At 49.2% G+C, this 17,598-nt stretch overlaps 1 protein-coding gene across 7 annotated transcripts in view; it reads right to left on the bottom strand.

Annotated features, from left to right (window-relative positions):
* Positions 1-17,598, bottom strand: part of PTK2B (protein tyrosine kinase 2 beta) — a 135,159-nt gene that overhangs the window by 20,497 nt on the left and 97,064 nt on the right. For all 7 annotated transcript variants that reach the window (XM_005562900.4, XM_005562903.4, XM_005562902.5 and 4 more), the window contains exons 6-19: positions 10,176-10,238; positions 9,912-9,966; positions 9,320-9,460; positions 8,868-8,942; positions 7,948-8,049; positions 6,678-6,795; positions 6,081-6,120; positions 5,657-5,703; positions 4,392-4,442; positions 3,843-3,940; positions 2,964-3,048; positions 2,677-2,777; positions 2,279-2,394; positions 148-248 (exon numbers count right to left, since the gene is read on the bottom strand). In XM_005562900.4, coding sequence (XP_005562957.1) covers positions 148-248; positions 2,279-2,394; positions 2,677-2,777; positions 2,964-3,048; positions 3,843-3,940; positions 4,392-4,442; positions 5,657-5,703; positions 6,081-6,120; positions 6,678-6,795; positions 7,948-8,049; positions 8,868-8,942; positions 9,320-9,460; positions 9,912-9,966; positions 10,176-10,238 — 1,193 coding nt within the window. The remainder of the gene's footprint in view (positions 1-147; positions 249-2,278; positions 2,395-2,676; positions 2,778-2,963; positions 3,049-3,842; positions 3,941-4,391; positions 4,443-5,656; positions 5,704-6,080; positions 6,121-6,677; positions 6,796-7,947; positions 8,050-8,867; positions 8,943-9,319; positions 9,461-9,911; positions 9,967-10,175; positions 10,239-17,598) is intronic.

The raw sequence follows: 17,598 nt of genomic DNA, 5'->3' as shown, positions 1-17,598 counted from the left end.
GAAGAAAGATCAGAATTATCCAGAAATACATCCTACTTTCTGAAGACCCTTAGGCTGGGCTGTCCAACTGTAGACTTCCTTCTTCTAGAATTTTTGGCTTCAGCGACCCCTCCAAGGCCAAAGCAGAGGCTGGGAAGTCCTCCTCACCTTTGTAATAGTCCTCATCCTCAATGTACCGGGAAAGACCAAAGTCCCCCAGCTTCACACACTCAGGGGAGGCCACCAGGATGTTCCGGACAGCAATGTCCCTGGAAATAGGGCATCAAAACCAGGATGAGTCACTGCCCACCCCCATGGGAGCAGGAACACTCAGAGAGACGGACAGACAGATTGAAAAAGAGACCAAGAGTGTAAGCCAGGGACTCAGCCTCCAGAGCAGAACTGGGCAGCTTCTGTTGGTCACTGTCTCCCCCGAGTGGTCTTGCTATAGCACAGCTCAGGTAGGAGCCCAGCTGGCCCCTCTGCACCCCAACATGCACAGGTGCTTTGCCATCTCCTTCCCTCTTGCTGTCGGGTTCTGTCTCCCATCACCCCTTCATGCATCTCCAGCTTGAAGCCTGGCTCAGATTCCTGGCATCAGCTATACTCTACTTCTGTGCTGTTGCCTACACTGTCCCCCATGCCAGGGAGGCTGTCACCTGGTGATTCTTTAAGGATAAACTCCAACCACTTCCCTGAACACAGGTATTCTCTCTCATCTGCATTTCCACAGTACGGGTTAGGCCTTTGGTATAGCAGGAGTGGCAGCGGCGGCACAGCTAACTCTGATGGGGCACTTAGGATACTAGGATCGCACGAGAGCTTCACACACCATGAGTCATGACATAGAGACCCTCAGACCCCCCTGGTGCAGGGGAGGAGACCGGACCCAGGGAGCTGAAGGAACTTGCCCAGCAGGTCACCGGTGGAAAAGGGTGTTGCCCAGGTAGGCTACTCCAGAGCTGAGCTCTCTCTTCTCCCAGGAGACGCACCACTGACTCAGTTTACCCTGTGTTCTTGCCATCACTTCCAACCCCAAACTAGTTTGCCTGCTTGCTTCTCACAGGCAGGCTCCACTTTCTAGTGTTTGTTTTATAGTTGAAATGATGACTTAAAAGCACGGCAACTTCAAATGAACAAACCAAAGAAACGAATCTATCCTCCCACCACCTTTGTCCTGACAATTGATTTCTCTAGTTTGACCCTCATGCTAGAAGGTAAGCTTCACAAGGAAAAGGAGTTTTGCTTGTTTTCAATGTGACTTTGTCCCAGAGCCTAGGTCAGTGCCTGGTACTGAGAGGTGTTCCATAGTGCTTGTTGGATGGATAAATGAATGAACAAACGAACGAACAAATGAATGAATGCACGTTTTTATCCCCTGATGTGGCTTTCCATAGAATCAGGCACAAGGCCACAGAGCCAATGTCAATGGTTGGTAATGTCCAACCACTAACTCTCTCGGGGGTCAGGCTCTCATGGCAGGGAATGGGAACAAAGCCAGGTAGAACAGCGGCCAACTCCTGGGCGCGGTGGCTCAAGCCTGTAATCCCAGCACTTTGGGAGGCCGAGACGGGCGGATCACGAGGTCAGGAGATCGAGACCATCCTGGCTAACATGGTGAAACCCCGTCTCTACTAAAAATACAAGAAAATTAGCCGGGCGAGGTGGCGGGCACCTGTAGTCCCAGCTACATGGGACGCTGAGGCAGGAGAATGGCGTAATGCAGTGAGCTGAGATCCGGCCACTGCACTCCAGCCCAGGCGACAGAGCAAGACTCCGTCTCAAAAAAAAAAAAAAAAAAAAAAAAGAACAGGGGCCAACTCTGCCACAGCCACAGGGAGGCTTGGACTCGGCAGGCCAGGGGTGCCAGGAACCAGGATGGTGTTTGGGTCAGGACCTCAGGATTTTTCTGGCCCTGCTCCAGCCCAGTCCCTTCTTCCTGGGCCACGTGCCACCAAGCCGGTGAGCTGGAGGTGAGTGAGCTCTAAGGAAGGTTGGGGGCCATTTCCTGGCACTCCCAGGGGAGGGGCTAGAAGGTCTTGAGCTATAGACAGACACCTCAGACTTCAGAGTTACTCCTAACAACCCCATGAGGTACATACAGTACCTGCAACTTTACAGATTAGGAGACAGAGTCAGAGAGGTTGCTCAAGTGCTCGAAGCTGCTGGCACAGGCAGGGCCAATGCTGGGATTCCAACACTGCTCTGTGTCACCCACAAACCCTGCTTCTACCCAGATGCCTTGAGGATCCGGTGAAGGCCTGGCTTCCACACCGCCGGCCACCCCCTCCACCCCTACCTGTGCACGCAGTTGATGCTCTCCAGGTAGGCCATGGCTTTGCAAATCTGCAGCGAGTATAGCACGAGGGTGAGCACCTTCAGGGAATTCTTGTTCCGCTCCAGGTAGTGGCCCAGCTGCGGGAATGGGGAGGTGCCATCAAGACCCCTGGTTGGTCCCGGCACGGAGCCAGGGGGCCAGGGTGCTGGCAGCTCCTGACCCTTCCCTGGGGGTGGCGGGAGACAAACCCAAAGCTGGCAAAATGTTCCAGCAACTTCCTTGACAAACAGGGCCTCTGGCTTGTTCCAGCTGAATACAGAAGCCAGGAAGCTGGGAGGCATGGGCTGTGCTCTGAATGCCCCCCAATGCTGCAGCTCAGGGGTCACCGCAGAGTCCCTCTTCTACCACCTCCAGCTCACCTCCCCGTAGGGATACAATTCCATGATGATCCAGGTGGGCTCCTCTTCAATGATGCCGATCAGCCTCACGATGTGCGGGTGGTCGAGGTTCTTCATGATCACTGCAGTCGTGGGGCAAGACGGACAGGCGGGGCGGCTCAAAGGTCCAATTCAGAAAAGGCCTTTGCTCTTCCAGCAAGGGGAACGGGGACCCCTCCTCCAACATGGTCCCTGCACTGCTCACCCCTCCCTTCCCAGGTCCAAGCCCCTCCCATCTTGGAGGCCTGGTTGGTCTCAGGGGTCCCTACCTGCCTCGCTCATGAACTTCTCCTTGTTGTCCAGAGTGCAGTCTTTCTTGCAGGTCTTGACAGCTACGTTGATTTTCTCCCCTTTCTGTAACAAGAGTGTGTTCAGGACCCCTTGGTCCAGCCCAGCGCTCAGCAGAATGTTCCCTCCTGGCCTCCCCATGGCCTCCTGCAGACTTTGCCACCAGCCAAGGTCCTTTTCTCCTACGTCTCTCTTCTTCTCCCCTTTGTCTTCCTCTCCTCTCCTTCCCCACTCCCCTTCTTCTTGATCAGGGTCTGTTAGAACTGAAAAGGGCTTTAGTGGTCAGATGAGTCAAGCTGCTCTTGACTCATCCATCCAGATGAGGACACTGAGACTGAGGGGCTGTGTGACCTACCCAAAGCCAGAAGCACCTGCAGGCAATTATCAGGCGTGGAGGCTGGGCCGTTTTCTTTCTCTCTCTTTATCGTTGGATTTTACATTCTTGCTGCCTCTTTCTTTTTTCCCCTGGGCCTGCTAGAATCGTGACCACAGTGGTCAGCCTTGCCCTCCCCTGTCACTGGCCTTGACACTAACTCCAGATCCTGCCTCGCCTTTTCTCAGAACTGTCTTTATCCTGCCGCCCCCTTTGTATTCTCCCACCAAGAATCAGTGACCCTTCTCCAGGTTCTCCCTGTATCTCCATCCCTGGTATTTTGCTACCCTTCTTGAAAATGACTCTTGACTCCATCATTCTTTGAGTATTTAATAAATACCATCATGCCCAGTGGACAAGGGGCCCTTAGAGACAAGGGGCCCCAAGTGGATGAAGGCTGTGCCAACTCCAACCTGCTCAGATTCAAGCTCTGTCTCACCCTACTGACACATGGAAAAGGAGTGTCAGGGAAGATCCTGGAACTCACGTGATTTGTGTAGACACCTTCATAGACCTCCCCAAAAAAGCCTTCCCCAAGAATACGATTCAGGACCACATCTTCACGGGCAATGCCATACTGTGAACCTGCACAGATGGAGAAAACAGTCGCAGATCACAGAGATCGGTGGTGCCCCGCAGGGAACCTGAGTGTCTGCAGGCTCCAAAGGCAGGCGTCACCAGATCTGTAACACCTCAGCCAAGATCCAGGGGCTGGGCTGGGGAAATGGGGGTCTAGAGTGTTCCACTGTCTCAGGGAAGAGCCATCCCCCTGCTCCCTCTGAAGGCTGGGTCCCAGATCCAAGTTATTAGAATCCCCACGCAGCTCCATGGGCACACAAAAGGGCAATCAGTATAGGGAGAAAAAAAAACATCTCAGCTTTCAAATCCACGGCATCTCAGGCTTGCCACTGTCTAAGCCTAGCACGAAGGGAGGATAAAGGAGGAAAAGAACATTCCCTGTGGTGTCACCAGAGTCCTTGCCGTGTCATTTCACAGGGCCTTGACTGCAGTCGCTGTGGCGGGGTTGACAACCTACCTCCAGGCCTTCGCAGGGTTTCGTCGGGAATCTCTGCGTAGATGTCTGACTCTGGAATGACAGGAAGAAGCGCAGACGTGGACAAGATGCCCTTGGTGGGCACTGCCAGGAATCAGGTGTGAGGCTCCCCGGTGGAGACCAGTGGAGACCAAGGGGATAGGAGGAAAAGCCAGGCAGGTCCCGGGCTCCCAACCCAGGTTTTAGAGTGGCCACAGAGCCCAGGGCACCTTGGCTGAACTCCCTGCTCTCTGCTTCCCAACTTGCATTGTTTAGGGCAAGTTGGTTAATCTCCCTTAATCTCAGTTTCCCCTTCTATGAAATGAATACTGGGGGATGCTGTAAAGATTGAATCAAATAATACCTGTTGCATGTTTAATACCACTAAGGACTAGATGTTTGTGTACCTCTCAAACTCCTTTGTTGAAGCCCTAACTCCCAATGCGATGGGATTAGGAGGTGGGGCCTTTGGGAGGCGGTGCAGTCCTGAGTGTGGGGCCCGCATAATGGGATCCGTGCCCTTATAAGCAGAAGAAGAGAGGCCAGAACTCTCTCTTCATCACGTGAGCCCACAGTGAAAGGACAGTTATCTGCAAATGAGGATTAAAGCCCTCACCAGATGCAGACCCAGCCAGCACCTTGATCTTGGACTTCCAGCCTCTAGAACTGTGAGCAATAAAGTATCTGGTTTTAAGCCACACAGTCTACGGTATTTTGTTACGGCAGGCCAAGCTGCCTAAGATAAACATGGTGCCATGTACTAAGTACTCAATACACACTAGTGATTACTATTCATGAATTTTTTTTTTTTTTTTTTTTTTTTTTTTTTGAGATGTAATCTTGCTGGGTTGACACGCTGGAGTGCAGTGGTGCGATCTCAGCTCACTGCAACCTCTGCCTCCTGGGTTCAAGCTATTTTCCTGTCTCAGTCGCCCAAGTAGCTGGGACTACAGGCACATGCCACCATGCCCATACAATTTTTGTATATTTAGTAGAGATGGGGTGTCACCATGTTGGTCAGGATGGTCTCGATTTTTTGACATCATGCTCCACCCACCTTGGCCTCCCAAAGTGCTGGGATTACAGGCGTGAGCCACTGCACCCAGCCACAATTCATGATATTTTAAAGCCATCATTGAGAAGTTACGGGGGAGGATCGTTTTCCTGTAACTTGGAGGACACCCTCGGCAATGTCATGAGAGCAGGCAGCGGGGAGCAAGCAGACGGGAGGCAACTGGAGCAGGTGGAGGATGCAGCAGGCAGCTCACCTATGCTGCAGCTCTCTGAGAAGTGGGACCGCCGGGCCTCCAGGTTTCTGTAGGAGGTGAGAGGGCAGAAGCCAGGTGAGCTCAGAGTCCAGTAATGCTCCCCTGGGTAGCCTCAGCCCGCCCTCTCCTCCTGCCCCCTGGGGAGAAGTAGTCTGTCCAGATTAGCAATGACCTGGGAGCACAGCCAAGGCTGCCAGGGGCTGGAGTTGGGGGACAGCAGCAACCCCCCAGCACAACACCAGGTGGCCTGAAGGCAAAGAAATATTCCTGCAGGTATTTACTGGGAGGGAAAGATCATCTTTTTTCAGGGTTCTCCTGGACCTGAAAACCAGAAACTATGGAGGTGGGGACTCCCAGTTTCTTCTTCCTCTTAGTAGCACAGGCTAAGCTCAGGGCCCTGTCCTCTGTATCCCACTGTACTCACAGCATGGGGATCTGGGGCAGGCTGTTCCGCTTCTCGCCATCTAGGAAGAGAGGAAGAAGGAGGAGGTTGGAGCTGGGGACACAGGGGCCTAAGTGGGTGACTGACCTCCTCACTATTCCTAAAAGGGACTCTCCTCCCACCCCAGCCCCTGATTCCATTCTCTTCCAGCCTGGGAGCGAGGGAGGCCTTGGGCCAGAACTGGAATCTCCTTGGAGGCTGCCTCAGGCCAGATTTCGCCTGCTCCAGCTGGGACCCCTGCTTCCTGATTAAGGAAGACCCAAGACCCAAGACCCAAAATGGAGACACACACAGGCGGGACCAGCCTTGTTCTAGCGATGGCTTTGAGCTTGCTGGGGCTAAAACGCTTCTCCTCCAGAAGGTGCCTCTCTGTGGACGTTGACTAGCAGGGCTGTGGGTAGGTGGACCAGCCAGGGCTTAAAGCCCAAGATGGGCCCACTGGAAGCTTCCCGCTGGGCTGTGGGGGAAGCCTCCTCATTCACTTATCCATCAGCCACTTAGCTTCTGCCACTCTGCCTCTGGGGACTTGGGTGTGCTGCCACCTGTGGTCCAGCCACTTTACCTTTAAATGGAACCCACCTTTCCTAGGATGGACGATGAGAGAGCCTTGGTGCTCCCCCTGCAGCCGGCAGTAGCCATCTATGAGGTCAGCCATGTTCTCAGCCTCTGCCAGGGACGAGGTTTTGATGGACAAGGCCTGAGGAGCAGAGACCAGCCAAGGGTGAAACCCCAGAGCGTTAGCTAGAGACCACCCCCAGGGCTGGCGAACAGATGGCAGGACCCCTGCCACAACCCTTGCCTGGATGCCAATGTTGTCTGCACCTCTCCTGGGGCCCTACCCTGGAGTCCAGACTGCATTCTGTCACCCCTTTCACCTGTACGTCCATGCTCTCCAAAGGCCAGTCCCAGGCCTCACTTATTTTGGCCTCTGAGCACACAGCACAATGCCTGGTATCTAGTCGGTGCTCAATAAATAGAAGCAGAAACTGAGAAAATGGAAGAGGGGGCTGGGCGCAGTGGCTCACACCTATAATCCCAGCACTTTAGAAGGCTGAGGCAGGCAGATCACCTGAGGCCAGGAGCTTGAGACCAGCCTGGCCAACATGGTGAAACCCTGTGTCTACTAAAAGTAAAAAAATTAGTTGGGTCTTGTGGCATGCATCTGCAGTCCTAGCTATTCAGGAGGCTGAGGCAGGAGAATCTGTTGAACTCAGGAGGCGGTGGTTACAGTGAGTTGAGATTGTACCACTGCACTCTGGCCTGGGCGACAGAGTAAGACTTTGTCAAGAAAGGAAAGAAAAGGAAAGGAAAGGAGAGGAAAGGAAGGAAGGAAGGAAGGAAGGAAGGAAGGAAGGAAGGAAGGAAGGAAGAAGGGGAGGCAATGGGGCAGGGCACAGATGGGTGAAAGGAGAGAGAGATGAACACTCTGCAGCCTGAGGTCTCTCTGGGTGTTTTACCACAAAACAAAACAAAACAAAGCAAAACAAAACAAAACAAAACAAACAAAAAAACCCCATGTTTTTAAGGTCTTGATGTCCACATCATTGTTCTCTTCGTAAAACTTAGGCCTGTGATTTATACCTGACTTCTGCTCACCTTGAACATTCCTCTACCTGAAAACCTTCCCAATTTCTTTCCTGACATTAAACAAATTGTTTCCCGAATTTTCCTACAATTTATCATCATCCTGGTACCTTTTGTCTAACAACTTGGTGCAGTTTTCTTAACACGATCCCCAAAGCCAGGAAGCTCCTGGCCTCCTGCGTGCCATGGACTTTTGGTCTGAGCAAGAGCTCCCAACTTGCCATTATATCCCCTGCAGAGCTGCCAGGTGCCCAGAGACACTCACCTGGGGGGCACCTTCAATGCCCAGCTGCAGTACCGCCTGGCCCTCCTCCAGTGGCAGGCACCTGATGGACCTGATCTGCTTGAACTCGGCCAGGCAGGTGGGCTGCGGGAAAAGAAGGGGGAGCTTCAGACCATCCCACTACCAGGACTGGGCCATGCAGATTGGTCAGTATGGGGGAGCTGGGGTGAGGAGGAACTGGGAGTTTCTCTGGGAGATGAAGAGAGAATCAAAGACTGGTCAGTATGGGGGAGCTGGGGTGAGGAATCAAAGACTATTAAGGCTAGACGGATCCTCTAGTTCAGAGGTGTCCAATCTTTTGGCTTCCCTGGGTCACATTGGAAGAAGAATTGTCTTGGGCCACACATAAAATACACTAACACTACTTGAGTGTAAAAAAAAATCGCACAAAAAATCTTATCATGTTTTAAGAAAGTTTACAAATTTGTGTTGGGCTGCATTCAAAGCCGTCCTGGGACCACAAGCTTGATCTAGACCAAGTCCCTCCCTATGCCAAGGAGAAAATGAGGTCTAGAGAAAGCCAGGACTTGCTCAAGGTCATGTGCCAAGCTGGCAGTGGAGCCAGGACTGGACCCAGGTCCCCTGGCTTCCAAGGGAATCATGCCTCATATTGCTGCTGAAAGGGCAAGACTGCTGAGCTCTGTGAGTAATCATAGCGGCCCTGTCTCCCCCCCGCCACCTCTGTGTAGATGACAGCCACGGGGATGTAAAGGGCCATCTGCCCCACGATGCCATCTCCAAACGCTCTCTACTGCTGCTCACACCAGGGCATGGCCTTAGAAAGGACTCTGCTCTCAGCAACGGGGGCAAGAAGAACTGAAGTGGCAGACAGAGCAGGAGGCAGCAGAGAGGGGAAGGCCTCCCCACCTGGGGCTGGGTGGGGCCGCCCCCAGTCTTTCTACCTTTGCATCCTGACTGGTCAGCTGGCGGATCCCTTTAGGGCCAATGACCAGGTCCACAGTAATGTTCCATCCTTGCTGGAATAAAAGGAGAGGGGACTGTTGTCCCAGAGCTGCCCTCCCCATTCTTCGGAAACTTGAAGAAAAGCTCCCTAAGCTAGACACAGGCCACCATTTCCTGGGTCTCCAGCTCCTTCCTGCCGAAACCCTGGCCATATGGATTTTCCCCTCCTGACACCTTTCCTGTCCTGCCCACCTCCCAGAGCTGGAGGCCAAAATTTCAGTGCCTGCTTCAGGCAAGGGGATGTTCATGACTTCCACTGTCAGCAGGTCAGCGAGGCTCTGCTGCCTGAGAATCTGCAGCAACTGCAGCGTCTCCCTGCCCCCTCCTGGCCCCCTTTCCCGAGAGGCCTGGGATCCAGGTCAGGGAGAGGCTCAAGAGAGGCTGCCATTACAATGAGTTCACAGCGGTAGGTCTCCTGGTCGATGTTGGCGAAGCCCGCGAGAGTGTTGAAGAACTTCATGACGCACTCCTCCTCCCTGAGCGAGGCGTACTGCTGGAAGGTCTGCTGGATCATCTTCCGGAACTGTTTGGGCTGGGGGAGGGGATGGGCAGTGTGAGCAAGGCCAGCTCCTCCCAGGTCTCACTCCTTCCCTTAGGGTCTCACTGAGAGACTGCCCGCTGCTCGAAAATGATCCCCAGCGCCTTTGCCCCCAAAGCAGCTGTGATCTATGACCTAAAACACACACCCATTGTCTCAAGGGAGACTCCCCATACCCCTATGAAGGCAGTGGAAGGGGCAAGGGGTAGCTTCCCAGTACTGGGGCCAGAGAGCTGATCAGGCCTGGATGCGGAGCGGGAGCCCAGGCATGTCACAGTTGGATCCCCAGCCCCAGAGAGGACCCCTGGGTGCATTTAATAGTCCTGTGTCCAAATGCCCAAGGCCATGCAGATGCCCTGGCTTCTCTGAGTATCCCCAGTCTCATCCCTTCCACTCTAGTCTTGGGAATCAGCACAAAGAGGTCCTCGCCCATTGGTTTCCTCACCTTTAAGTTCTCCTGCATCTGCTTTGGGAAAAACAAGTCCAGCCCCACTTCCTTTCTGCAAAAAGGAAGAAAAAGGCAGCATGTGACTCCCCCTGACCCCCATCCCAGGACTGCGGGCCAATCAGGAAGAGGTGAGACGGCTTTGGGACCTGGAGACGGGCCCTGTGGGGCTCTGGTCTGGGGAGGGGTGGAGGAGAGGGTGAGGAGGAAAAGTACGCATGGAAGGACAGGAAGGGAGGGGAGGTGGGCGACCCCAGAACTTACTCTAGGAGCTCGAAGTTGGACTTCTTGTCAAGGGCATTGTGGGGCATATCCTTGAAGAACCGCCTGGAGAAAGAGGTGGTGGAGGGGGGGCTGAAGGCTGGAGAATGAGGGAGTCAGACCCAGGGCACCTCAGGCCACTAGAAGCCCCCTTCCCCTGCCATATATGGGAATCACCAGGAGAAAGGAAGTTAGGAAAGTCATAAAATTTAGTATTTTGACCTGTGAGGAAAAGGAAACCCCCACAAATTTCATTCCAAGAAAAGACTCCAGCCTTGGATCCTAGGAAACTCACGCTAGGAATGGGCAGATACTGGGCTGAGGAGGAAGATGGTGGCTCCATCTGTGGCCTCTCAGAACAAAGGCCCAAGGCAGCCAAGGCTTGAATGATCAGCCTAGGAACACCGACCTTCACCTGCAGGTCCTGGGGGACTCTTGTGATTTCCTTTTCACTTATTTGCTATCTCTGAGATATTATATGTGTGTATGTTTGTGTGTTCATTTAGATACTTGCTAAATGTAGCACTGTATATATACAAACTTGAGGACTTATAGAAGAAGAAAATAAAATTATTCATAGTCTAACCAGAGGAGACAGCTATTATACTTTACTCATATTCTTTAAGTCTCATTTCCCCTAAAAATGTATGCTTTGATAAATACTTTTATGTAATTGTGGCTTAAGCTGAGACCAAATAGCTTATGTCCTCACATGTGCCAGCCTCCCTTCCCTGTCTGGGTCACTGTGTCTAGTAATTTCATTGACTGCTGCAGTCATTATCCTACTCCTGATCTTATATTAAAGTCATTCAGTGTTCCTTTAATTCAGCCATCTTTATAAATATCTGGTAAAACTTTTGTGCAACTAATACTATAAGCAGAGTGAGGGAAGTAACATGATTCAAAAGCAATGCCTTTTAGACAGTTCACTGTGTTTAGAAAATAGTAAGGTTAGGTCAGGCGTGGTGGCTCACAACTGTAATCCCAGCACTTAAGGAGGCCAAGGCAGGCGGATCACAAGGTCAAGAGATTGAGACCATCCTGGCCAACATGGTGAAACCTTTTCTCTACTAAAAACACAAAAATTAGCTGGGCGTGGTGGCGCATGCCTGTAGTCCTAGCTACTCGGGAGGCTGCAGGAGAATCACTTGAACCCAGGAGGCGGAGGTTGCAGTGAGCCAAGATTGCGCCATTGCACTCCAGCATGGGAGTGAAACTCTGTCTCAAAAAAATGGAAAAGAAGACACTCATGGCATGAAATCATAGAGGAAATACCCAATAAAAATGTAAAATATAAAATGCTATATCCTTAACAATTTTTAATAAATGGTGTCTTTGAATATATTGTCAAGCAAAATAAGTAGTTACCTCTTAAGAAATATGGTCCCAATTTTGCACTCTGTGCCCTAGCCTGAGACACTGGGCAATGTCTGGAGATAGTTCTGGTTATCATACCTAGTTGGAGTAGGGGGCTGGTAGTGCTACCAGCCTCAAGTGGGTAGAGACCAGGGATACTGCTAAACATCCTTCAATGCACAGGAAGCCAACCCCCAACACCCCCTAACAAAGAAGCATCCAGCCCCAAATGTCACTAGTAGTGAGGCTAGAAAACCCTGGGAATTTGATCCAAGAAAAGACCTTAGAAAACTAAGAAGATGGGTCCTTCCCTACCCTTACTTCTCTGTACTGGGTATCTGACAGAGGGAGGTAAGCAATGGTGCCTGAGATGGGATGTTCTTGCTAAGGGCAGATGTGCAGAATTGGAAACCAGAAGAACTGGCAGATAGGAATGACATTCAGATGTAGCGAAGGTCCCCAGCCCCCAGGCCATGGACCGGTACTGGTCCGTGGCCTGTTAGGAAGCTGGCCGCAGAGCAGGATGTGAGCAGTGGGTGAGTGACCGACGTTTCATCTGTATTTACAGCTGTCCCCCATCACTTGCTATATTGCCTGAGTTCCATCTCCTGTCAGATCAGTGGCGACATTAGATTCTCATAGGAGTGTGAACCCTATTGTGAACTGTGTATGAAAGGGATCTGGGTTTCACGCTCCTTATGAGAATCTAATGCTCAGTGATCTGTCACTGCCTCCTATCACATCCAGATGGACCATTTAGTTGCAGGAAAACAAGCTTAGGGCTCGCACTGATTCTACATTATGGTGAGTTGTACATTTATTTTATTATATATTACAATGTAATAATAATAGAAATAAAGTACACAATAAATATAATGTGCTTGAATCATCCCGAAACCATCCCCCACCCCAACCCCAGTCCATGGAAAAACTGTCTTCCACAAAACTGGTCCCTGGTGCCCAAAAGGTTGGGGGCCTCTGAGGTATAGGACATGAGAAGCCTACCCAGGATTCTCCCCTGGATGGAAGCTCCTCCTCCTCTTCCGCCTCCCACTTGAAGAGTGCCTGCAGTTAAGATCCCCAAATTCCATACGATTGACCATGGCAGCTTTAGAAAACGTTTCAAGCCAGTGTTACCTGCCCGACCTCCACAGTAATAAGAAACCTCAGGGTGATTATAGGTAGCTTGGTCATCTGTAGTTCCCCTGGGTTGAGTGAGCCATAAAATATACACCTAGGTAACTGAACACATTGGCTTGCTGTACACAGCTATTTAATTCTAACAGAATAAATGTTGGCAAAGGTCCACTGAGGAAGAAGATTTCAGTTCTTTCAGAGTTATCCATTTATTCAACTATGTATTGAGTTCTTATGTGCCAGGCAAAGGCAGCACCCATTCTGACTCTAAGGATTTGACAGAATTTCACAATCTGGTGCACGGGGACATGTCATTGCCTCACAGAGCTCTGCGCAAGTACAGTGGTATTGCAAAGGAGGATGGAGGAGGTCAGGATGGGGCAGAAAAGGCTTCAAGATGAAGAGACCCTTAGGCTGGCTTGATGAGAAGAGCAGATGGTCACACTGCTTGTAATTGACACCTCATAGGCTCACGCTGAGGTTTCCTGTGTATGTAGAGGACAGGCAGGTAACATGGGCTCAGTACATTTTCTAAAGGTGCCAGAAGATAGAAGAGTTTACTAGGCTGGAAAGGGAAATGAGAAGACTGTGCCAGGCAGGAGGGATGCATTGCCCACCCATGGGGTGAGATCTGCTTCCCAGCCACAAAGGAGAGTGGTTTCCTAAAGCCACTCCAGGCTTACGATCTGTTGTTGAATGAATAAATGAACTTTGAGACTTGTGAAGAAAGAATTTGGAAGGCTGGGATATTTAAATATTACATTTTTAAAAACAGAGTTAGCTAAATGAAAGGGTAAACACATTTTGAAATTAACACTGAGCAATTAAGGCACAAAAAAACCCCAACATTTTAGCATGATCAAGGTGGTAGTGAATGGAAAAATGTTTTATTAGGATAAAGGAAGCTCAGCTAGCACATCGAGGTCGCCCCAAACTCCTGAATCCAGCTTGCTTAGCCCACTCCCTGTGTCCCAGATGGCCCTTCTCTCAGGCATAGAAGATCATTTACATAGTCACCATCGACAAAAGTGTCCAATCACTCAGATGTGCCACAATCTGGGTGTTTCTAACATTTGTAGCAACTGAACATCTTGGGAACGTCTGGGAGAACTAGTAACCATCACTCAAGGGAGACGCTGCTCTCCCCAGCAAGGTAGCTTCCCAATCTTCTGTGCTGAGTCCCATCTCAGCTGCTCTCCAGGGGCACCCAGGTCTCCCCAATATGCCTGAACTGCCATCACTCAGTGAGGCCGTGCCTACCTGGAGTGCCCTCTAGTGCCTGACTGGTCCTTCCAGCTCAAGACTGCAATTTTGAGTAGCTAACAACAGGTGGACAGCGGTGGAGTCTATAATCAGATACAGGCCTATGACTGATACCCCGGTAAGGACAGCAGAAAATAAGGAAGCAACCAAATCAAATCCAGTTGGTTTCTTTTTTTCTTCTAAACATCAATAGAAATTAACTACAAACCAAGATACCTTTTGATGCAAAGCAAGCTGTCTGTTGTTTCTCTAATCTTTATTTATTATCAGTTACTTAATTAATCTGGGGTTAAACATTCACTCTGTGTTGTTGTTGTTGTTGTTGTTGTTTTAGGGCTCTGCTGGGGGTGGACAATAGTCCTAGGTATCTCAGGTCAAGGGGGAGAAGTTATTTGGTTCCTCAAACTGGGCAGGTACTGATTTCTAGCATAGAGGCCCTGAATTTCAAACTTTCATTTAGAGGCATTATTTAGATCAAACATTTGGCATTTATAAAGCACCTCCAATAAATGAATAAAATTAACTAGGCATCATTCCCGCTATATGAGATTCTGGAAAAGGCAAAATTATGGCAACGATAAAATGATCAATGGTTGCCAGGGTTAGAGGGAAGGAGGGATGGACAGGTGGAGTATGGAGAAATTTCAGGGCAGTGAAACTACTCTGTGCAATACTATAATGGTGGCTATAGGTCATTATTCATTTAGCCAACCCATAGAACATACAATACCAAGAGTGAACCCTAATGTAAACTACAGGTTTTAGGTAATAATGATGTGTCAATGTAGGCTCATCAATTGTAACAAATGCACCACTTTGGTGGGGAACTCTGATGGAGAATGTCGATAGTAGGGGAGGCTGTGCATGTGTGGGGAAGAGGGTATATAGGAACTCTGTACCTTCTGCTCAATTTTGATGTGAACCTGTAACTTCTCTAAAGAATAAAGCCTATTCAAAATAAATAAATGAAAGAAGGGTAAAGAGAAAAAAGTAAGTAAAATAAAATAAATAATTATTGAATACTTTGGTCCCTGCCATTGCTCTAATTACTTTAAATACATTAACTCATTTATTATTCATAACAACCTTGCAGGTTTGTTATGTTACTATTGTATAGTATGCAATACTATACAATACTATACTATAGTATACTATGCAATACTATACAATAGTAACATAACATACATATTATATAGTAGCATATATGTTATATAGTAGCATATATGTGTTACATAGCAACACATATGTTATATAACATTGTAACATAACATTGTTCTATGTTATATAGTATAACAAATGTTATATGATAACATAACATGTTTTATAGTAACACAATGTTACTATAATGTTACTATTATCATTCCTATTTCACAGATGAAGGAATCCAGGCAGAAAGAGGGTAATCAACTTGCCCAGAATAACTCAGGAAACACAGGACTCCATGGAGGATTCATTTCACTAATCTCGTATCCAGGCATACATCATACCTCTTTTATAAGCTGAAATAATACAATTTTTTTTTTCCTGGAGATGCTGTATATCTATAGGCAGGTGGCATAATCAATGATGTTAATAGGACATGGGATTATTGCCCATGATTTGTAGGTAGCCCCACACTCTGGGACAATTTTAGGCAAGAGCCACAGCCGTAGAAAATTCTGCCTAATGGCCTGATTTTCTGAAATGTGTCCAATTCTCTCTGGGTGAGAAATAGTTCTAACTTGACTTTAAAATGGCTCATCATAACAAATAACTGCATTCAACTTTAAAAATTATTAGACCTGCAAATCTTCTATTCGGTTTACAAAATAGGTGTTTTCCATATTCTCTCCCTAATATCATATACCCCACATTTCAATGGTCAACCAGTAAGAATAGGAACATCTCTCCGACTCTGTTCCTCACACTCAGGAGATGTGAAACAATACGTCTCTTGCACAAAACAAGCATGGCTTTTAGAATCATCCTGCACTGGTTCTAGCAGATATCAGCAGTCACACTCTTGACAATACTACCTACAGGTGTCATGTCGGATGCCTCGCCCTGTCCTCCAAAACATCAGTGCAGTGCCTGGAGCTTAGGCCACCACCAGTAATAGTCTGGGGATGATTGGAGGATATAATAAAGTAAGATAGAATGTTAATGGGTCTTCGTGATGCTGTTTTACAACTAAGTGATGACTGCTTGACAGGTGACAAGTGATAGATGTCCCAAAGTGACACTAGCATCCTGTCTCAAAGTGACACTAGATCCATAAATAAAAAGGTAAAGATAAGCTTTTTCGACTTTTCTAATTTTATAGGGGAAGATGAGACTGTATAGGAGGATGTAATGCAGGTCACAGGAGCCAAGAAGTCTGAGAAGGGATAAAAGGCATAGATAATAAAATAAACTTTGCAGACTGTCCCTGGTCTGCCAGCACTGAGCTCCCAAGATTATTATTAATGGCAGCGAGCTAGGATGCCTTGTAAGCAGCTGCAGGGATGGCAGGCCTCCTCTGTGCAGAAGACTCAAATGCTCCCTTGCTTTTTGAGACAAAGTCACCAAATGTGAAGCCCTCGAAGCTGCCCTTGACCTATTCTGTCACTAATGCCAACAACCTCAGATGCTGAAATCAAAGTGGGACTCTCCCTTTGCCACCCCACTGCCCCCACCAGAGGACCCCAGAGCATTCTCTTTGACTGAGACTAACAACGGAGCCAGAACTCCCCAGTGACCCCCGTTCTGTAGAAGTGGCAGCAGAGTTCTACTCTCTATTAACCATGAGGTCACAGATAAGGCTCCGGAAATGCAGTTCTAGAAAACAGGAAGTAATCCTTGGCCAGTGATTTCCCTGGCAGTCATCCTGAAAGTCCTTCCATCAACCCATATGACTAATGGTATTCAAGTCACCTAGGGGGCTGGTCGAAAATGCCTACGACAAGGTCCCACCCAGGCCTGCCAAATCAAATCTCCCAAGGGTAGGGCCAGGATGCCTCCAGTTTATTAAGCTCCCAGGTGATTATGATTTGCAAGCAGATGTTAAAACCACTGCTCTAAGACAGAGAAGGGGTAGAGAGAAGGGAAGGAGAAGGTGAAAAGGTGGGGGATGGTGAAACTCAATGGCGCTGCCCTGGTCAAGACAGGGCTAGAGCACAGGTCAGTCACATCACCCTCCTCAGTCCCGAATGGCAATGACCCCCTGGCAGCCAAGAATAAGGCCTAATTTTTTAGACTGTCATTCTAATTGTGCCATTCTAACAATATCATTCTAATGATAACATTGGACTGCCATTGTCCGGATGGTGTCTTCCACCATCAGCCCCAACTTATCCCTCCAAACTCACGATTTGCCAGTCTATGCTTTTCCTTCCACTGATCCCTGGAGTGTATCTCCCCTGACCCTTGTTCTCTGCTGATTGAAATCTTTCTCCTCCTTTCAGGAGCAATTCAGATACCCTCTTGCTGGTGCTCTCAGGCGGGATGGATGGCTCCCACATGGAAGTTGGTGCCATCCTCGTTCTGCCTTGTATTGTGATTAATTGTATACACATCTGTCACCTCCCCAACATGGAAGCGTGAGGGCCTCTCTGGATGATGTACTAATTTCACACATATTGATTAACTGCCTACTGGAGATGGGGATACAGCAATGGACAACACAGATAGACATCTCTAGGCTCAAATGTCC

Source organism: Macaca fascicularis, chromosome 8, assembly GCF_037993035.2.
Source record: "Macaca fascicularis isolate 582-1 chromosome 8, T2T-MFA8v1.1".
In the NCBI taxonomy this organism is placed as follows: domain Eukaryota; kingdom Metazoa; phylum Chordata; class Mammalia; order Primates; family Cercopithecidae; genus Macaca; species Macaca fascicularis.
The sequence above is the reverse complement of the archived record's forward strand: the minus strand, read 5'-3'. Positions and strand labels throughout refer to the sequence as shown.